This window comes from Glossina fuscipes, unplaced genomic scaffold (genome assembly GCF_014805625.2).
Source record: "Glossina fuscipes isolate IAEA_lab_2018 unplaced genomic scaffold, Yale_Gfus_2 61185, whole genome shotgun sequence".
NCBI classification, from domain to species: Eukaryota; Metazoa; Arthropoda; class Insecta; order Diptera; family Glossinidae; genus Glossina; species Glossina fuscipes.
In genome coordinates, this window is record NW_024003416.1 from 942,589 (window position 1) to 965,665 (window position 23,077).

The following is a 23,077-nucleotide window of genomic DNA, read 5'->3' on the forward strand; positions in this document are numbered from 1 at the left end:
TTATTTGTATTTTCCAAAATTGAAATTTGGTGAAGGGAGTTTTCTTTTTCTGGCTTACGTTTTTATCCTAATTTTTATTTTTTATAATAAATTATTATGATAATTTTTCACTCTGAAGTCTTGTATATGCATAAAAACAAAGGTATACATATGAATATGTGTAGACGAAACTCATAAAACATCTTACTAATCAATACATATCCACAATGATGGTAAACTTAGCGTACTTGAATATATTTATGTGCCCTTTTAGTAGTTGTGTTTATTTCCTTTTTTTTTTAAATGACAATAATTAAAATATTTAATCTGTCATAATTGAATGTTTAATTCACTCGCTAATTTACTTTGGGGGCTTTCACAATTTGAATAAATTTTTTAACTATATTTAAAATTGCTATTCACCCATTTGCTGTATGCCCATATATTTATTGTTGTTTGTTTTACTTTTAATCTTAAAAAAAAAAAAATTGAAATAACATTTTCTGCAAATTTACAATTGTTGTTTGATGTGTATCCTCAATTTGTAGCGATAACAGATAACTAAAATTTTAAAAAGAGGACAATGTTTTCAGTTTCTGTTCCCAAGTGTATCTATCTTTATTATGAACAAAAAATTGAAAACTAAAAACTCAAAAAATCATTTTTAACCATATCTAATAAACAAGTGTTTAAACAAAAACGTAGTGTACATAAACAAAAGTGTAAAACATGTACTCTACATCGTTTATGAAATATTTGAAGAGTTTATGAGTCCATATATATCCTGTATCCTTAGCAATATAATGTTTTAAATATTACCTAATATATTTCGTCCACGCGATTATTAGCCAATGCCAAATACTATTGGCGAAGTATGAAGAATTACTACCCAGAATAATCGATGTATTTACTACCAAACTGAAAAATATTCTAATACGTGAAATCTCCGATGAATCGAAATAAGTTAATTTTATACCAAAGTAATTTGGTTGTAGTTTAATAAAGAGAAAGTTAATTTGACCTAATTGCAAGTTTGCAAGTGTGGAGCCTTGATACTCCGAATATTTCACAAAATCTAAGCCACACCTTTAGCTCTAATTGTAAAGAGTCAAATGTTTATAATTTGACTCTTAGTGCATTAAGAACATCCATAGCAGCATATGAATTTATATTAAAAATTGAACTTAGCGGTACTCTAATTCGATTTTGCAAAGTTCTAATTTGTGGGGTTTCTTGTTTGATTTTGTTTGATCGGTTAGTGGTGCAATGTCAACAATTACTGAGCTCTGTTTCTTTTATTCGTGTGTATCCACCATTTGAGGAGCCATCGAGCCAAGACTCTCCGCCTGGTATGTTCAGTGCCGTTTGGTCCTGCACAGCTGTTGTAGCTAATAATCCCAAAATCGTAAATGGTGCATCTAATATAGTCGGCCCATTCAATATTGTTTGCGAATCTAGGTTATTCAGCTGATATTAACTGCTGATAACCGTTTACTTGTCAACAAATGCAAAACTATTCGGATATACCGATGTTTTTCATCAATCTGCTGTGATATCTTCTCTTAGACCCGAAACGGTCGCGAATTCGGCTAGTTTCTCGATTCACGCTTAATACGACGTTTGAAATGGCAATCCAAAAAATCGAAATTGAATCAAATTTTGAGTAACGTCAGTATATTTAAAATTAATTCTATCAAAGAGAGATTATTTTCGACAAAAAAGTTTGGCCTGACGAAGTATTATTAGTTATACCTAGTCAGCCTGTCCTGTAAATGACCACAATTTTGCTCCAAGAAACTAGATCATTTCTTATCTGTTGTAAGTACTTACGTTTAAGCTCTCATAATTACGAATATCAGGCTATTGCGTTTACTGAAACTTAATTGAAGCCAAATGTTCAGAATGTGACAGTGATTGCTTCTGAGTATCGAGTGTACAGATTAAACAAAATTGGAGGCAGAGTCTTAAATGATGTGGTAAATACCCTTCCGTCTCGACTGTTGTTATCGTCTGTTTAAGTTGGGGATGAGCTTGCCAGCATTCGGCTACATTTAAGTAACAACGTTACTTTTATAATTCCTATATTCCTCCTATATTGTTACTTACTTAAAGCATTTCTGCCTCATTTGCCAAATCTGATTACAAATGAATGCTGTTGAGATCATACTGGTGCTAGGTGATCCTAACTTACCGGATGTTTCCTGGACTTTCGTTGTTAAACGAAACTACTTTGACTCTATTCTTAGTTTGCATACCACCGTTCGGGAAGAACCCAACTATTCTGATCTCGCTGAACGACTCACCTAGAAGCTTTAATTTACCTTCAGATTTCAACAAGAATGCTAGCTTTCCATTTGTCATTCAGAAAACTAATTACGTCAGACCTTACATTGCGCTATCTAATGTGTCTTGAAGTTTCAATTATGATGACATCGGAAAGAGCCTGCATGATGTTTACTGGATTCTTCAGCTGAGTGTTTACCCGTTAAACTCTATGAATGAGCGTTCACTTGTTTGTTTGTTTAAAAATAAAGAACAATTCGCAATAAAAGAGCGGACGTTTTCAAAAATATAAGAAATCTGTCTTGCTATTCGATTTTGCAAATTATTTTGGAGTAAGAAATAAGTTTAATACTCTGAACGTTATATATAATGCATACATTAATAAAATAAAAAACTCGTTACAGTAAGATCCAAAATACTTCTTTAAATTTTTTCAAAGCGTAAAGCGTCGGGTCGTTCCACGCTCATGCATTTGAATAGCATTTTATCTCGCAGTCCCTTTGATATTTGTGGGATGTTTGCTTTCGAACAATCTTTTGCTTGAATGAACCATGCAATTCCCTGTTATCCATATTATCTAGAAACTTTTGATGTTTTTCCTAGTGTTACATTTACTAATCTAAAAGACTGTAATGCTCTAATTGCTATAAAAACATCATGTTGTGCTGGTCGGGATGGTGTTCCTTTATACCATATTCCATAATCCTTTAACATTCTTACTTAAGTCTTCTCTTAGACCTACCATCCTATTCAGAATATTTGAAAGTGCTTTGCAAACGATCTCAAGCTATTTTACTCTTTTAATTTCTTAGAGGATGTTAAGTGTCTGCGTTTCAAATTAACCGAATTATATGTCTGCTGTAAACGTAATATAACTTGAAAAGCTGGGAACAATTAACATCTTGAAAGCGGGTCCAGATTGCTATTGACTATTTTATTATCACCAATAAATTGGATTGTATTTCCAACTTCGCTGATTTTGGGGTTATGCAGGATCCCAAATTAAACTTTCATTTGCTAGTTTCCGCCTCCAATAACCATGCGAAAGCTTTGCTGGAATTTATTAAACCGTTGCCCGTACGAATTTAGCGATCCTTGTGTTAATAAAAGAATGTTTACCACACTTCTTAGCCCTATATTAAGGAGTTTCGAAATATGGCCCCCGAAGTATAGATGTGACGCTGATCAAATCGCGTCAGTGTAAGCAACCTTTTGAAAATCATATCTTAAATTGAGAATAAGTTGCATTTGCTGCTTTTTTTACAGCTTATAAAATGATGCCGAAAATTTCATACCGAATAACGTAAGCAAAACTTAAATTAGTACACAATAGATGCAAATTAGACAAATAACTTATAAATATAAGATCCGTTGTAATTATTTCATCGTTTACATTTTCTCGTTTAATTTTTTTGTATACATAAAAACCACATGATTTTCTAATTCCCATAAAATCTCGAAAAGAGTCAGAAAAATGGAAGTTTCATCAAATAGTAATAACTCGTCGTTGTGTCAACTCCTTAATTTTTACTTAACCATTGCGCAGAGCATCTTTTCTGTTATTGTATCACAAATGATATAGGGAGTGGAAAAAAAGGCAGATTAAGAATTGTGAGTTAATTTACATACACAGTGTTTTTGCCTATATACATATAAACATTTTATTCATAAGGTTTGCGACCGGATAAAAATTATAGAAGTAAACTTTTGATTTCCTGGATTATGACAAATCTAAACTTTCAAGTTTAATTGTATTGAAATAAAAGACTAAATTCGCTTTAAGATGTTCTGCAAAAATTAAAAAGTTAGTTAGATTACACATTTACTTATAAAGAAAGTAAATTCATATGTTAATATATCAATATATTATATAAAAAAAAGTAATATGATAAATATTAAAATTCAAAGTTCAATTTCAAAATTCAAAATTTTCCTAAGAAATGAAAATACGAAATTATATGAGTTATGTGAAATTATTTAATTTCATTCCATTTCGTCAAAAAATATACAAAATTTTACGTTTGTATGATTTTGTTATTGATTTTAAACAAACAAACGTCAAATTTGGCTCATATTTCCCCATTATTTTTTTCGAAAGTCATTCCAAATGATGAAACCCATACATAACTGTCAACTAGAAGGTTCTCTAGGTACGTTCTTCAAATGAAAGTTAGTTAACTAAAAGATACATAATTAGGGCACTGTTTTCAAGCTATTGAGAAACACTAAATAAATATATGAATATATTGTTATCGATAACTCCATGTAAGATTGTTTTATCGTATAAATTGCGTTGGTACAATTATGATACAGTATTTCTCCGCAATTAAATAATTGCCCAATTATACAGTGAACTTTGTGATTATAATATTGCAATTTTAAAATATAATTAAATTTTTCTGCAATTTTAACTCAATTATGGTCACGATTATTGCATCTAATAATAAATAATGTATAGTCATTATTGAATTAATGAGAAATATAAGTGCGAGAAATTTAAATAGTAAAGCCTTTACTTATTTGCCCAAACACGTATGGCTCTGTGTCAAAAATATTTGCATATCAAACACCTACATCATACGTAAATAGTATAAAACTGCGTTAAGCTAATATGGGCACCACAATGGGTAAAAATGGTGGCCATTTTTTGGATGCCTTGCCATCGCAGGTAAATTTCTTCACACTACAGATGTTACAGAATTCTTTGTATAAAAATTCGTAAATGTTTTAATATTTAGGCTACTCTACATGTGGTTATGCTAGGCTTAGATTCGGCTGGTAAAACCACGGCTTTATACCGATTAAAGTTCGACCAGTATTTAAATACAGTGCCTACTATCGGATTCAATTGCGAGAAGGTAAAGTTTCATTTGCTTTCCCTTTATCTTTAACATTATTGTTTAATTCAATAAGAGAAACTATCCACCAGAACTACTCGAAATTCATAACTCCTACTGTAAGTGATATTCGAAAATATAAATCTTATTCGAAAACATAAATCTGAGAAGAAACGGCAGCGTAGAGCGCACAAATGGTAGTTATGGATTATTTATAAGCGAAAGAGAATGAAATAGGCTAATTGGAAAAGCAATTACCTCGCCACTCTTCGCCTGAAGAACTTGTAAAAAACCTAAAATACGACTAGAAGCTTAAGTTTATTTAAAAATGATTCGCGCTATACCATGTGACATTTGTGAAGTTTGCAATGTTGTTGAGTCTGCTGAGCATTTAATCTTCAGATGTCACAGGCTTGATGGCATTAGAGATTCCTTTAGCTTCTTCAAGTTATATGGCTGTCTCCTCGATCTCTTTGCAGCAAAAAATGTACGTCATCTCGGGGAACTAACTTGCTTTATTAGAAAAGCCAATTTATCCTTTTAGAATTTTTCTTTTTCCTCCTCTTTTTTTTTTTTTTCTTTTTTTGCGTTCAATCATTTCCAATTACCATAACATTCCTTTTCGTTTTCAGCCAAAGTTTGCAACACTGTCTGACTTTCAAAAACTCAACAAGCATACTTACACACACACACACACACACACACACACACACACACACACACACACACACACACACACACACACACACACACACACACACACACACACACACACACACACACACACACACACACACACACACAAACACACACACACACACACACACACACACACACACACACACACACACACACACACACACACACACAATTACATATAACATGCTCACTCCAGTTATTACGGCCGTTCTTTTTTTTGTTTTTTGTTACGTTTCATACATAATCGTGACTAAAAATTACAACAATTTATTATTTGGACATATAAGCCACAAATTTATTGGCTTAGTCCATCTCTTTTTAACATACCAAAAAAAAAAAAGCTTAAGTATATTTTTATATGTTTAGACTAATGAAATAAATTGTGATCTCTCTGGACATTTTGGAATCCTTTCGATAGTCTTTCATCCCTTGCTGAACACAAACGAATGTCCTGCCTAGCAACTGCAAGCAATTTAACGATATTTAGGGTTAGAATGGATTAGAATTTAATTGCAAAAGTACTCCCACATATAAAAAATGGTTAGCATGTTTAACTATATGCGAATTTGGCTTTTATAAGCTTTGTAGTTACAAAATAAATAAAATTGGGATTTATGAAACCAAAAGGTTACCTGCGTAAAGCGAAAAGCTGCAGAGAAGTTGAAGTCCTACCCGTTAATTTTTAATATCTCTAATGTAAGTCTTTCTAGATAGTGTTTACGTTCGCTTAAAAGCATTTTCGACACACATACCTTAGTGAAAGGACTATTTAATGGAGGCTAAGCGTGCTTCGAAAATAGTCCGCGTGCCTGACAAAAAAATTAATATAGGATTATATACCTTTTTGCGATTTTCTGCGTATTTTTGCAACGGGCGGGGTGCAAAGCGCGATTGTTTTCGTCATAGGCAACGCAAACTGTACGGTTTAACATAAAACATTGGAGAGTGGAGTATGAAACAGAACATCTGAGCTTGAAAGGATCCTTTTTTAACGGTACGATCGCGGACGGTTGAAAGCAATTAACAAAAAAAATTATAAAAAACAGTTCTGCACACATTTTAAAATTTACACGCGATGTTCTCCAAACACCGAGAGTCGAACATTGAACTGCTTTATTCAAATGGCAAAAGACAAAACTTTTAAGAACCTACGAACAATGGACGTGTAGATTGTTGAATTTTAGCTTTTTTTTGAGTCTAAAAATTGGCCCCAACTGCACTGTGTGCCGCAAATCTCTTTCATTAAAGATGTCTCACGAGTGCATCTCCGCTGTTGCGTTTTTAATGTCTGAAAAATATTATTTGTTGGCAATTAAATGTATACATAACATAATCTCTTCGAATATTTTACTTTGTAACTTTCGATCTCGTGAATATATATGAAGGTAGAAGAAAACGTTAAACACGTTCCTGGCATGGGTGCATTTTACAACAAACCCAAGTACGGGATTTGTGTTTTCAACCAAATACTAGAATTTATACAATGAAAGCAGGATGGTCCCTTCGTGTGTTTTATGGAGTAAACATATCTAAGAAGGATTTCTTGTCCCTTTGCTGAGTTCGGTAGCGACCACAATGATGAAATTTCCGCCAAAACTGAAAAAGACGTATATCTAGTCAATGACCGTAACTCTTAATAGTAGCAGGTATTATCAGAAAGAATTCTGTGAGCGTAAAATAGGAGATAAATGCTGACTCGCCTATTTAATCGCTAATTGTGAACGTAGTAGTAGAGTTTTTGCAATCGGACTTATAAACGAATATTTGGATTCAGAAATACAATCGCAGGATCGATGAGGATATTTTTGTGTGAAATTCAGATTTCTATCTTAATATTTGAGATTGCGCGGACTCACAAAAATGATCCCTCAATTTGATGGGTTTCCGTGGAAGTAGATATACCATAGTTACAAATAGAAAAATAGGCGTGACATAGAAAAGGGAGTAGAAATATTCACTTGCTGCATGAAATAATTTCATGGTCTTATACAACATTTAATTTTTGTTCAGTCCTGTTTGCAGAATTTTTGAGCTTAGAATTACAAACCTATCCAATTGATGGGTGCCGCAAATGTAATGTTAAAGTCATCATTGCTTATTAAGAAACATAAGTTTAAATTTATAGGAAATACTGACTGATATCGTTGTAATTAATTTTAATTGTAAGAGTAATGTATAGTCATTGAAAGTATAAAACTTTTCATGCTGGAATTAACCTTGCAGATTCAGGGAACGGCTGGTCGAGCAAAGGGCATCCATTTTTTAATTTGGGATGTTGGTGGTCAGGAAAAATTAAGGCCACTCTGGCGGAGTTACACCCGGTAAATAATTGACAATTGATTTGCCAAATTCGTAAACGTAACACTTAAAAATTATTTCAGATGTACAGATGGTATATTGTTCGTTGTTGATTCTGTAGATGTGGAGCGCATGGAGGAGGCGAAAATGGAATTACTGCGTATGGCAAAATGTCCAGATAATCAAGTTAGTATAACATCATATTAAACTGTAGCTTCAACTTTAATTTTTGCTGCCAGCAGCTCCTTTCTTTCTCTTTAGAGACAGTAGAACCAGAGAAAAGTAAATGACAAGAGCGACTAAGAAATTTTCCAAAATAGGAAGTAATATATGTCTTAAGTACTTTTGTTATTTCCCTAAAGACTTAAGTAATAAGACGTTTCTACACTTTCTTTAAAATCAGAGATAGTAAAATCTTGGGAACTTTTACTGTCTCTGTTATAATTAATGGCAGTAGCATGCTAATTGGCAACCATTTAATTGCCTATTCCTTCATTTTAATCTGTATGGGCCAAAATTCTGTTAATAGATTCTGGAATTCGCGTCGCATGGCATTAAACGTGAGCAAAGTAGAGGCATGTACAGTTCTGCGTTTTTGAGTGAATAAGCGCTATGATATTCATTTGTTTACTCTCTCTCCCTCTCTTACAGTCTTTAATAGTTTGTTTTTATCAGACGCCTTTTGATAAATCTAATAATTTTGCTGCGCAAATGTTGCTACAGAAATGTCTTACACATATAATGTTTTTGTATACACTCATATTATCTAATATGTATTGTTTATATACATGTAGATATTGTTATACGCCTTCATACTCTTATATTCTTGTATAGTGTATTTTCATTGATCTCACAAGCTCAGATTATTGAACTAAGATGATTCTTTCCACATCTGTTCACTACACAGCAAAAACTCCTTTTGCACGTCATGGAATTATTTCTAAGTCCACTTGACAACAGCAAAATACAAATGTGGAAAGACATACCGAGATTTAATTCTATGCTCTGTATAATGTAACATTCTCATACGCTACCAAATAATCGTTTCATGGATGCATCATTGTATTAATGATTTTACAACAGCATAACAAGTGTGGTGAGCCAATAGCCGCACGCATACAGACTTTCTTTAGCGACAGTCAAGTGGGACGTAAGTACTCTTATTCTTTCTTGTCTTATTATCCTTTCCGAATTTTGATGGTTGGTTGTTTTCTACAATAGGAATGCAAATCATCCTTCGGTCTGAAAGATAATTCTTTCCCTTACTTTGACCCACTTGTTGTTTCAGATCCATGGTAGTCTCGTCCAGACAAGGATATTACCTATAAAGGACGAAGACAAGAGAATTGGGCTTTCTTTTCCTATTAATCACCAATAAACAAACAGCTGGCGTGATTGTGGGCTGAACGTCAAGTATATCTCGTTACAGGTTTTATATATATAATAGAACGGTGTGTTATTTCGGTATACGTCAAACAATAATGGTACATTATTAAATGGTACGGTAAATCTAATGGTTTTGCAGACATTTACGTATTGAAGTGTCAATTAAACTGGGGCGTGCTACACACTCTGCCCGCTGGTTTTCTGGTCGACTCGCTTGTTTTCTTCTGCTCTGAGAGGTCTAGTGGTACAAGATTGTACCATAAACCAAACAAATTTAACAAGTAGGTGGAATTATTCATAATAGTTTTCTTGCAACTAGCTCCTGGAATTAACTCCGAGTTATACACCAGAATCGTTACAATGTACACATGTGGACAGAAAAGTAGGTGTAAGGTGCAGTTTTCAATTCTATGCCACAGAAATTCTATAAAGTAGCTTGCACAACGTTTTCAAATGTGACAACACTGTTCAAAATTAATTCTAGTAGGTTTTGCAGAGCTTCAAGACTTTTGTTTTAGTAGCTTTTTCATGCGAACGTTGAGATAAATATACCCTCTTTAAAATTATAACAAGCAATTGTTTTTGTTGACAAGGAAATGCAATATAAATTTATTTTTGTAATAATATTAGATGGGTCGATCACATCAGGAGGCGAGGAAGGACGGCTAGTTCATTAGTTTCAGAATAAGGGAAATATGTGGGACACGAAATTTCGTCACGCATGCTTAAGACTCCCAAATAAACCACTGAAAGAGGAGAAAAAATTAAAAATACTTCTATTGCTTCCCGTAATTATATGATAGTTTTAGCAAAGCGAGATCCCTTCATGTTATCTATAGAAATTTCCAATGAAATTGGGAATGTTCTATTTTCTCGAACTGTTTGTCGATGATTATTAGGTACCAATCTAACAGAAGAAATAGTTTCGAAATACCTTTTGCTCAGAAAAGTTAATTTGGAGAAAAGCCTATAAAAGTTTATGCGGAACAGAAGGCAAAAAAAGTTGAGAAGTTTATTTTAGGGTGATGAAACAAAAAAAATTTGTTTGGAAATGGTGTGGAAAAAAATGTACGTCGCTCAAAAGGAAAAAAATCCCACATTGGACTTATTAAAGAACTGTGAAGCACAACACGGGAGATTTATGGTACACGATTGCATTTCTTAGGACGGTGTACCGAAACATCTAACAGAAAACACTGTGGCTAGATTTATATATAAAAACTCGTTAGAAACTCTAATCCTACCGTACACCGATGCAAATATGCCAGTGGAATGGATATTTCACGAACATTTCGTACAGTTTGATAAAAGCATGGTTTTTGGAGTATAACTTGGATGCTATCAATTGGCTAAATTAGTCCTCCGACGTCATTCCTATGGCGGGAGAACTAAAGAAGTTGGAGTTTTGTAAAATCAAACGCAAACTCATAAATTTAAGCTCACACATAAAAGCTGTAGCGAAACAAATAATCTTACACATAAAATTTGCAGTGCTTTCGTTCTATATTCCACCTTCGCAATCGTTTTCTCAACAGAAACTCTATAATTTATTCTCCGAGAAAGATTATTATTGGCAAGAATATTCGAAAGTCACCATCTGCAATTGAATACTGTTTGTACGTCGAAAAGGAATTGAACATTACCTTAAAAATTTTCTGCTATTTTGGTCTTAAATCGCCATGGGTTTTCAAAGACTACTCTTTCGACATTTCTCTGTCTATGCACAACAACGAAGATACTCCAAGTTACGTCTTCAGGAATCTAATAGCTGAAACAACCCAAGTACTGGAGAGTAACGGTTGGGATCTTTTATACACAGATGGGGACAGGTTCTTCTCAATCACATATTTCACAAAAGTACTTCAACTTTCACAACCGAAGCAAGAGCTATCCCTCACGCTGCGAACCTTTCACATAAAAGCAAACTCAAAACCGTTATTGTTACTGACAGTTTGCATTTGCAAACTTGTTTGCACAGTCTGCATTAAAAGCTATACCATCGACTTCGAGATGGAGCACCATCAACGAATTAAGGAATATCATTACAACACCTGGCGAAAAAATTAAAATGTTGTGGGTACCTAGTCATATGGGTTTATTGGGTAATCAGCAGGCTGATCGAGCGGCGAAGTATGCTGCTTCTGCACCTCTAGTTATGGATGATGTCATGGAAAAGTTGGACTTTCAAAGATACATTGGAAGAAAAGTTAAAGAGAAAATTACAGAGGGAAATCTACAATACCATCATCAGCACTACTCTTTTGTTAATCCTCAATTAACTCCACCTTTATACCCAACAAATGTTGAGAAAATCAAGACCCAAACATTTTCGGGAATTCGCCTTTGTCACACAATTGCAACTCACCAATGGATTTTGAAGAAGTTTTTCTCCCCAATCTGCAATTGAGGATAAATTCTCACTATAAAGCACATTCTCTGTGACTGCCTTAATTTTACTTTGGCTATCAGTATTGCATTTAGAGCGATTAACCCTGGAATGGAATGGAATTCTACAAAAAGCTACAAAACAGAATATCTATACAATATAATACTTTATCAAAACCGCTAGACTCAATATCTAATGTACTTTTGTAAATTAGAGCCGATGGCCTCTGTTATTAGTGCTCAATGTCTTTTCTTTTAGTCTAAGAACTTATTTCATTAGTCTAACATTATAATAATTATAATAATAACTTTAAAACCATTTAGTTTATATGTATATTTAGTTTATAAATAAAAGATAAATATAAAAGAGAAAAATAGAGAAGAATTCCCTCATAAAATAACGTACACCTATTTTTCCGTTTACACGTGCATGTCGATTTCAAGACGATTCGTTTAATTTTTTTGGATATGTTCGTACTTGTTTCTACATAGAAAACGTTTTGCAAATTTCACATCTTGACTGATAGATGTTTCGTGACTTTATACCACATAAACGATAAACTTTCCATTCAGTGCAGTTCTCTGCAAAGTTATATTTAGTGGGTTTAGACTTAAACTTATTTTTATAGTTGACGTTAAGTTTTCTTCTCGACCCAAGCTTGAAAGGAATTTCTTCATTTAAACCTTTGAAGTACGCTTGTTTCTGATACAATTGGCCCTACAGGTAGCTATCCCTAAAAGCTTGGCGATAACTTTGATCACAATAATAGACAACGTGGTTGTTATTATTAAAAAATGCTTGGACTAATTTATCGAAAATATACTATGTGATTTTTTAAAAAACTTCTTGTGAAGTTGGAATCGAAAAAATTAAAATAATTTGACTGATGGCGTGTCATTTTCAAGGACTGTTTTGCAAGACAAACGCGCTTAAAGTTTTAAAATGTACTATAAATGTGCATTTTTAATAACAATAAATTGTTTTTGATTAATCTGAGTTCCAACACCATAAAATTTGCCTCTCATGTTCGAATATTCTTATTCATTTTCTTGCCTCGACAGTTTGTTGCAGGAAAATGCTTCTTTTCCTGCATATGTCAAAACCAGAAGTTCACGTTTTATATTTCAAATGTTAAGAAATAATGCAGAAACCGATAAGAAAATATATCATTCTATAGCGAAATTCATAACAAACTTGAAGAACTTCGTGTTAAATTTTTAATTTCTTGGTAGATGCACTGAAAGCCTCGGAATGGCACTCGCACCTATGTCTGCTTAAAAGGTTAACTTGATGCTAATATATGGTTTCTTTTTACAATGCTTTTAAATGAATGGGAACACTTTCCAAAAATACCTGTTAATGTATTAGACGAGCTGGCAATCAACGGGCTGGATATTAGGCCGCAACTTCACTATAGACATTCCTGCCGTAGCACTCAGGAAAGGGTTCGAAATTTTCAAGGAAAAGTTTTGTCGCCAGCAACGAATTTTTTCCCGTATATTCTGAAAACTTTGAAGTATCTATTAAATTCATAAAAAAGATTTTTTTAAAAATGTGTAGTTGTGTTACTCGTTGAACTAAATTAAAATAAAAGAAGAAAATATCTTTAAAATAAACATAAACAAATAAATTAAAAAATATACATTAATATATTGCCCTCCGTGATTAAATCCAGCGAGATCTTAATATATGCTAATGATGTGAAACTGTTTTTTTCTTTTTCCGTACAATCGCAATCACATCAGCTTCAAAGTGACTTGAATAATTTGGTTGCATGGTGCTCTTTGAATTTTCTGAAACTAAACCTAAATGAATACAAGAAGCTTTCTTTCTCAATAAGGAAGCCATTCATTACTCAGTATTTAATTGAATCGCACAATTTGGAGGACGTCGATTCCTTTACAGATTTAGGCGTTCTATTTGACCACAGGTTACGTTTTAACTTACATATTGAGCTCTCGTTAAGCATAGATAGGTCCGCGCTTGGTTTTATAAAGATGTGGTCCACAGAGCTTGATGATCCTTATATTACGAAAAGGCTGTACATGTGTTCGGTTAGATCTATACTTGAGTATGCCTCTGTTGTGTGGTCTCCTTCATATAGGTGCTATGTAGATTCAATTGAATCTGTTCAAAAGCAATTCTTGATGTTTGCCCTTAGGAATTTGGGTTGGGATCCGATTTCCTCTCTTCTACTCTATGAAAATAAGTTGCTTCTGTTGTCCTTACCGTAACTGGAGAAACGTAGGTTTGTTCTTGAGGTTTCCTTCCTAATCAAATTAATAAATGGTACAATTGATTCGCCCGCATTACTTCGTGAGATAGGCTTTAGTGTCCCTAACCGCTTCTCTACGCACTTTATCTTCATTAAGCTTAGTCAATGCAAATACAATTATGAGCTGTTTAACCCGCTCAAAGAAACCTAAATGATGTCTATCACTTATTCTCATTATCGACCTTCTGTAACGTATGTTTTATTACAAAAGTTTTACCATGTCTCTTTTTACAAAATTTCAATATAATGTTTATAGTTTTTTAAATTTTTTTTTTCTTTTTATAAAATTTTATTGTTGTTGTTGTAGTGTTTTTAAGCTATTTTTATAACCACCACTGTAAGATGGGGTTATACTCCATTTGTTTTTTCCCATAATGTATGTAACACCTCAAAGGAAATTTCAAAGAACTTGTAAAGTGTGTATATTCTTGAGGAGCATGATATTTTGAGTTGATGTCTGTCCCTCTGCGTGTTCGAGTGGTGTAAGTTGTTGGCACTCTCCTAGTCACAAGAATGAAGATGTCGACTTCAAATTTGGTAGAAACATTGAAAGTTTCTGCACGCAGGTTGGTATTGAAAATGAACCAAATTGGTCATACCCACCATATTGGTGGGTACACGATATCCGGCCCCCGCCGAATATAACTTCCTTACTTCTTGTAATTCTTTCCTTCTTCTTTAGCTATAAAAAATTTTAGCTAACGAAAAAAATTGTATATTAACAGTGTTCCACAATCTTAATAGTTATTGCCTTTTAAATATGATCCATGGCTAACCCAAACTTACAGAAACACCCTAAAAAAATGTACGCGGTCGTTACGACGTACGAAGCACAATATTAAATAAAAATTAGCATAAAATAGGTGTTAGGAATTTGACCTTTGATAAAATTAGGAAGGTAACGAAGGTTGGTTTACCAAGGATGAGAATAATGTTAACATGCAAAAGCTTAACCTCAATAGGTAGAGAAGATGTGTGTAAGCAAAACGAAAGAGAAGATACACGTACCAATTCTTCTATCAGAGCTAAACAATTGATAGTCACTGCAAAATATTTCTGTATTCAAAGTGTCTGGTCCGTGATTCTGAATAAACAAGTACGTGGAAATCGCAAGCGGAGCTATTGGTAGACAGATCGTGAAATTTAGTTTTCAACCCTCTAATGGAGTACTAAGGATGAGATTAAAAATTAATTAGGCTTTTTAAAGCGGCAGATATTGCAGTCGGATTGTTATTAATTTTGATCTTAGTCTTATAAACCAATTTCTTGAAGAGAACAAAAGACGGCTAGAACGATTTATTTCATAATGACTCAAAACGACTAGACGGGATCGTTACTTTGCAAGATGTCTTCACATTGGTAAAATTTGAATTTCATCGTGCCGGTGAAATCATCCATATAATTACAAGCTACATAAATGTCATTTAGTTGAGTTAGAGATGCTGCCTTCTACAAAATCTGTATCTAAAATGTGTGTAGTAGCCTGAAGTCGCAACTAATACATAGTCAATATACACACTCTTCTAAATAGCTTGTTGACGAATCGATGGGAAGTTTGCGGTGTGGTGTTTGATGATTCAAAGACATCAAAGATTTTGAACGGAGTTTTTATGTGAGTCGCGAACATATCCTTTTCTGCCAAAATAATTTAATAATAGGATTTGACTAAACGCAATTTTAAAGGTACGATATTTATAAGATTTGAATTTAAATCGTAAAGGATATCGATTAGTAATTGTAACACAACTCAATTGGCAAAAGTCTCGGAAATGACGCCATCCCTTTACGGTAGTTCAAGTTAGTGATGAACCTATGTATGTATGCATTTGGCGGTCGCTTTAAGTCTGGTAATTATTGTTATTTTGGCTGGATTGTTATTTGCTTGAGTCAAGAACGGTGGATTGCAAAACCCAAACTATTGTTTATTCGTTTTGGTAGCGCTACATTTTCAGGTAACGCTTTGGAAGTGTGTTCTTTCGTCCGGCCGTACCGCCAATGTAATGTTGATATCCCGTTTCAAGAGAACCTGAAGCTAAGTTTAACTATGACGAGCCTACTTTTGCGTCCGTTTATGTGTCTGGAGAGGACTCATCCTCATCTACTTGTTGGGATTGCTGCGCATAATTCTCGGTCTTCCGTTTGTGTTTTCAACAAAGCGATAATAGATTTTGCGCAGAGGAGTACGCAGTTGAAATGCGAATTTCAATTAAGTTATAATCTCTTTATAATCCATGCCGAGGGATTGAGTTGTCAGTCAGCACTTTTAAATCTCTTTAGAAATTATGCTGCTTTTGCTTTAGATCTTTCGCCCCACGATAAATTTAATAACCATGTTTGCTTATTTATGATTTTAGTTTTAGCCAGAACTGGAATCAATTGAATCGTTTTGTTGCTCTGGACGAGTTTGGCAATTTATCATACCTTGAGGCACAAGAATTCTTATGGCAATCCAGCTAATACCAGTATTCCGATTCCGCTATTGACGCCGTTATCAAAACCTTGATGTTCGACAAGAATTGGCCGCGGCAGTTTAGAAGGGGTGCTTAGCTAATTTATATCCTATTTGTTTTACAATTTTTGGTACCTGGCTCTGGTTTTTAACTGTTGCTGCTAAGGTGCCAACTGCCGCTAAAGAATCGCTTGCATAAAGTTCATTCAAAATTGATGTTGCATTTAATGAATTCTTACACATGAATTATTTTTAAAAACGTGTTGTTACCGTATAGGGGACGTGTCTAGTTTCGTAGGTAACTACGTTTAGCTCATAATATTTGAAGGCCTCCGTTGAATTGCTTCTCCATACCGTTGCAATGGCCTACCATTTGGCAATACATTTTATGCATTTTGCCTTCATCTACAATCAAGACAAATGGTGGCTGTCAAGATCGCTAAAGGGGTTGTTCGCATAACTCGTCAAAATTCCTCATTTTCTACCATCCAGGATCATTTCAGCTATTGTTTTACATATGTTTCTGCTTCACAAATTCCATGTGTAGCGATGTGTGAACTAGTGTTAGGCACTGCTCCAGAAATTGGCCCCTCAAAAAGCAAGTTTGGTTACCTATCTTTCAACGCAATGTATTAACATTGTCGGTGTACCGAGTTGGTAGCTTTCTACACTTTAACGAACAGTAAGTCGATGGTATTCACTAATGACTTCATTGTCTTCTATAAAATATAAAAATTTCTAATTGCAATCGAATTCAGTATGTAGTTGTGAAGTCCACGAAAATTATTCTTAGGAATCTTTTGAGGCACTAAGTGTTGTGTAGTGTTTGTTATATTAACAGCGCATACGTTAAGAGATAACATAGCTTGGTCGGCTGCTAAGAGAATTTCAGGAAACGCCGGCAGCTTTTTCAATTAGATTTATATAGTCTATTACATAATTTCGCTCTGTGAGTGCTCGTGCGCTCATGGCAAATTTAACTGGCAAATAATCAGAATGAAAATCTTTTATAGCTAGCAAATCGGATATAAGCATTGGTTTATTAGTCAAAACTAAATCCAAAAAAGAAGGTATAAATCTGGAAGCAGATGGAATATATGTAGGGGCATTAGCGTATAAAAGAGAAGACAATGTTGTGGTTAGAATCGAAATGTTGCTCGCAGGAATTTGTCCTTGCACTGCGCCAACTCCGATGCTTGGCGTTTAAATCAACCTACACGGCAAAATCTACCTTTGGCTCATCAGTCCCTGTTAAATTTCCTCGTAATTTTGTCTGAATAATATCCACCGATTTTTTCAATTGCGTTAGTTTTAATTGGTGGAACTTCATAGAATGTTAGGCTTTTGTGGATTAGTATTGCAATTTCTCCATTGTTTTGTCATGCTTTTTAAAAGTTATAGGGAACAAACATATGAAAATGACAGTTTTTACATTTCTTTTGATCTAATATAGAATTAAATTATTAAAATCAGCTTGCCCAGAGAAGAGTGGGATTTCGAATTAAAGGACAAAAATAGCTTAACGTCATCTTCGTACGTTGGAATATGAATAGTTTTAATTGCTGACGGAAGATCGTTAATGTATAGGACAAATAGAACACGCCTTAAGCGACTACTTTGAAGGATCCTTGAAGTGACGGGAATTTTATCAGAGTTGTAACATCTGGTGTCGGTGTGTCCTCAAGGTCTCTCCAACTGTACAAATGCGGACTTTATGTTTATAACTACTTTAAAGTGACACTTAAAAAACATGGGAGGCTTAGAGACAGTTGCATGTGCCATTGCTGAGCTATCTGGTTCGCGAGATATGAGGGAATTTAAAATTTGCGAACACTCCACAAACGGTTACACCTGAAAGAAATGCACATATTTTACCCTTATATGATTAGACGGACAGACGAAATCTACTTGCCGAACGGGCAGATCATAAACTCTTGATCAATTCTATATCCTAACTTACCTGTGGTCTTCCATGATTTGCAAACGGAGACCCAAAATATCTTGAACCCAAATCGTCCTAAACGTAGCAAATCTTAAAAGACAGTTGTGGAAGGTTTCTAAATCGTTAGAGACCACCTCAATCGTCTCAGCCCAAATTATCCCTACAGAGCGCTCGAAAATTTCCGATGTAATTCAATTGGATAATCATGATTCCCATGATGCACCCGAAACTTTTCCTCATAGGATTTTCTTACCTTATCATGGCCGTTTACTTGAATATAATACAATTAAGGTCACAATTTTTAATAAAATGTTGTATGTTCCTTCGATTTATAAAAGACCTAAATGGTCAAAGACCCAATTATATTGCTTTTGGAAATTTTTTTAAATAACAGAAGATTATTTTGTTCCGCCGTTTGTTGAAATAATGTACGGTGATTTGTTTCTGTTCAGTTGTTTAATAAGATGCAGTAGGTCTGGTGGATACTAGTGCATCTGTTTCATGTATTACCTCCAATTACATAAAAAGGTTTCTTCAAGCAAATAAGTACCCTTGGAAAAAGTTTACTGTATTTTAAGGACAACTGACGACAGTAAACATGCTGCAGTAGGTTGTATAATCGCCGATGTTACTTTTATGGGTGAAACTAACCCTGTTACATTTTTGATAATTCCATCTCTGCACCAACGTTTGTATTTAGGAATCGATTGTGTTCATACCTTTGGTCTTGGCAAAGATCTTTTTTGTGGAAGTGTGAGCGCATCCTCCTTTTTTAGTTATAACGAACTAGCGTTAGCGCAGAGCAAACTAATAAATTGAGAGATGTAACCGTCTGCAGAGTGTCCGTGAAAGAAAAATCTAAAATCCCCACATATCTTTCGAACTAGACAGCTCAGCACTGGTATGTGTTACCGTCTCTACAACCTCCGTTCCTCTTTAAATGGTACTTTAAAGAAGCCCTAAAAATAAACAAGTACATAGTTCTGTAGTTGAACAGGCTTTGAAGACTTACAGACAATAACATTTTACAGAGGAAATCAGTTGGAAACCACCATTAAGGATCCGTTACAGTAGGAGGATAACCAAATAGTATTAAATATGGTGGGAAACATAACCAATATAATTTCCATAATATTAGTTCGCTGTTAATTCTATCGAAAGCTACTGAAATCCGTAAAGATGGCGCTTATTTGTCTGCCTTTAGAAGAGCCCTTAAATGCGTAGCATGCGAGTTTGATGAGGTTTTTAGGGATCAACCTGACTTTTAAAATGCATACTGGCTAGGAGCAATTGATAGCAAAGCTTATTAGGGTTGTTACAAAGTGCTCAAATAGTTTGGTAATTGCGGTATATTCGTGCAATTGATCGTTTACTGTAAACGACACAAAATGTTCGCTAAGTGCGCTTTCAATGTCTGGTAATGGTAACGGTGTAGAGAAGAGAATCTTTGTTCTATTTGTAGGAGATTGCCGATTTCTTTAAGAAGTTCTAATGTTGTTGTATCTGTTATTTCAGAAGGTATATGTATACGGTGGTTCACGTTTGTTCATAGACAGTTACGTTTTAGTTTTACTAAGGATCTTTCCTAGTACCGAAATCACCTAGTCGGGGTAACTGATGATATTGTTTTATGTTTCATTATGCAGTCATAATTCTTTTAAGTGTTTTTATCAATGGCTTTTTGCTTTTTTTTTTTAAAATTAATTCTAACTTGGCTTCTCTTGGCTATTTTACCTCGTTTGTAGATGAGAAGACGGTCTGCGTTCTCACGGTGTGGGTGTCTTATATATGTTATTTGTTACGGTGTTTTTTTGTTCCCAAGCTTGTTAATTAATTAGCAGTTTCTTGAGTTGGTCTAAGTTGTAGTTGTTCTTGAGATAGGGTAATATTTGTATTTTAAGCTTAATAAGAAAAAAATAGTAAGTTTTTATTAACGATTTTTTATTGTTTTTCAAAATATTCGTCTTTATAATCTACACACCATTACATATGTTCAATACATTCGTCATAGCAGTTTTGCATTTCGTTTGGAACATCTCCAAAGTAAGTCAACGGTTTCTTCTGCCCAAAAATATTTATTCTTGACGTTCAGGAACAAAAAGAAGTCACTATCCAAGGAGAATAAACTTTTTGTGCGGTGAAATGATCATGGAACGTTTTGTATATGCTAATGCACTTAATACTTGAGGTTTTATCAAACTCACTATGTTTCATATTATTGCATTAATGTTTTCTAGCACACCAACTGATTTTGGACGACCTTCGTCAGTAAGCGAGTGGCAAAGGTGGAAGCATCCTTGTGCTGACAATCTATGTCGAAAGTTGTAACAGACCTTCGCGAAAATATATTTACAAGTTAATTCCATCTTTTCGCTGAGACACAATTTTCAGGCCAATGTAAACAACACAAATCGAGTTCAATAAGACAAATGTTTTGAGCATGGTTACGGTCATCCCATTACAGTATCTGAGAACATGTAGGATCGGTAAGGCTCAAAATATACGCCTTTGTACTAATGTCCGCATGGGCACTGGCTGCTAGTTTGGCTAGAATAATGAAGTTAAACAAATCTTATTTATAATTTTTCTTTAGAGTATTTGATGTAGTTTCTCTGATACCAATAATTTGTTCTAGTACTTTTTGATTTCTTTTGTAATCACGGGTAATTTTGGCAGCGAGATCAATAGCGAAATGCGTCACTGTGTTTCATAAATTTTTCAGAAATTACATTTTTGTTTTGGAATTTAAGCAGTAAACGTAAATAAAAGTTGTAAATGAAAGACCTATATATCCAATACCATAATGAGTTTTTATCACATAATCATCTTAAGGTTTCAAGTTGATAACACAAAAAGGATGATAACAGCAAAAGACGATGTCGATCATATAATGATTAAAAGTGATTTATTGATAACGCAGTGATGGTTATCTCTCACGATTGGATAATATTTAAGATGATGAACAACAGTGATTTGAAGGTGGTGAAATAATGATTATCTCGCTCGATTGTATGATGTACAAGTTGTTATAGTCAACACAGTGCGGTTCATTCTGGAGTTTAGTCCAGAAGATTGTTATTAAGCAATAGCTGCATAGAAGCTGTTGATTTATGGAGTTATAAAGACTGTTAAAAATACGAATAAACCAGACAAAAATTAGCATTTAGTTATGATACTTAGAAAGATAAGCCAGAATGAAGTCAGCTAGTTGCTTAAGATGAGATTTATTAAGAATACGAAAGGTGTCATAAGGTTGTTATAGATATTTATTTATTCTAAAGGAAATTTTAGTGTTGAATTTAATGCACGTAGAACTAAGGTGCTCAGCTGACTCTTTTGTGTGACACACATATCAGATATATCAGATGATACCCGTCCAATCATATTAACACAAACTTTGCTTTATGTTTGATTGCACATGAGTCTACTGAACAACTTAATCTTCAGTGTGATAGATTTAGCATCAGAAAGAGGGTTAAGTCATGAAAGGGTTAATTTTATCAAAAAGCCGGATTTCATTGGATCTAGCTAATTCCCGATACTTATATTTCCAGTCATGCATTATATAATTATGAATAAGACGGAAGGTGTCGTTTGGGAGAATATTTGATACAGAGAGTTACTCCATCTAGCTGAGCTTTACAAGCGTCAGCGATCAGTATTTTCATTTAAACAAGAGCCACAATGGTCTAAAATCCAGACAAGATGACTTGCGTCAATATCAGACATAGCTATCATGTTATGAATTTCAAATACACACATATTGGGGGGATCATTTTTTTAAATTAGGGATTAGGGTAATGGCCGACCTTCTTTCAGAAAAAACCACAAATTTTGTGGTATCACTTGATATGGCAAAATGAATAACCTGTCTGGTGCCCTGAATTTCAACAAAAGTCCACGAAACCTCTTCCTGAATTTTGTATTTTCCAAGTAATTCTAATAGGTATTTAAGCACTGCGAAAGCTGATTTTCCTTGACCAACGAGCCGTTAGAGGCACAAATTGAAAAATCATTGTTTTGGTAAAAACGAAGTCTTTTCCAACACGCAGCACGAAGCCCCAATTGCGGAAATATTTTTTTTTTTTTGTTGACTATTGATACAAAAATTTTAATATCTATTGTAAATATACTTTGTACAGAGACAGGGATATTGTTGGCTTTATCAAAAATACGATAAAAATTTAAATAGCAACTGCAAATTTCATCTGCCCTGGCGTCAATCATCTGAAAAAAAGGCTATATTAAATTTGTCTACCTTTACACTACCGCAACAGGGTCTAAATGTAACGTTTCCAGGAGACTTTTAATTCATATATCTACTTTATATCGTTTCCAGCAATTTTTACGTTAATTCCATATTTATTTGTCCATTTTCATATTATATGACACCAACAGGTAAAAGCATCGAAATTAATTATTTAATTTTATTATTCCTACAAACATTTTGAAATTTCTAAAATTAAATAATCTAAAATTCGTATAAAAAATTGTACTTGTTCTTAAATGTAAACCACGTAAAAAAAGAGTAGAGTGTAATTTT

At 34.0% G+C, this 23,077-nt stretch overlaps 1 protein-coding gene across 10 annotated transcripts; it reads left to right on the top strand.

Annotated features, from left to right (window-relative positions):
* The first annotated feature begins 4,568 nt into the window (after positions 1-4,568).
* LOC119643529 (ADP-ribosylation factor-like protein 4A) lies at positions 4,569-21,130 on the top strand. 10 transcript variants are annotated; one of them, XR_005248316.1, is made up of 6 exons: positions 4,569-4,930; positions 5,001-5,120; positions 8,022-8,119; positions 8,180-8,282; positions 9,526-9,763; positions 10,974-11,301. XR_005248316.1 is itself a non-coding variant. In XM_038042898.1 (6 exons), the coding sequence occupies exons 1-6, from the start codon at positions 4,874-4,876 to the stop codon at positions 20,860-20,862; spliced, it is 501 nt and encodes a 166-aa protein (XP_037898826.1). In that variant the 5' UTR covers positions 4,569-4,873; the 3' UTR covers positions 20,863-21,130. The 10 variants fall into 10 exon arrangements, 7 of the variants coding, with proteins under 7 accessions (XP_037898826.1, XP_037898830.1, XP_037898829.1 ...); XR_005248317.1 differs by having other exon boundaries at positions 11,018-11,301; XR_005248315.1 differs by lacking the exons at positions 9,526-9,763; positions 10,974-11,301 and adding exons at positions 9,004-9,246; positions 9,318-9,513.
* Positions 21,131-23,077: the final 1,947 nt, after the last annotated feature.

Coding starts and splice junctions, on each gene's coding strand:
- LOC119643529 (XM_038042898.1), top strand. CDS start 4,874: ATGGGCACCACAATGGGTAAAAATGGTGGCCATTTTTTGGATGCCTTG. Junction 8,283..20,545: donor CAAAATGTCCAGATAATCAA/GTTAGTATAACA, acceptor CATTCGTCATAG/CAGTTTTGCATTTCGTTTGG. Junction 20,578..20,771: donor TCGTTTGGAACATCTCCAAA/GTAAGTCAACGG, acceptor AATGTTTTCTAG/CACACCAACTGATTTTGGAC.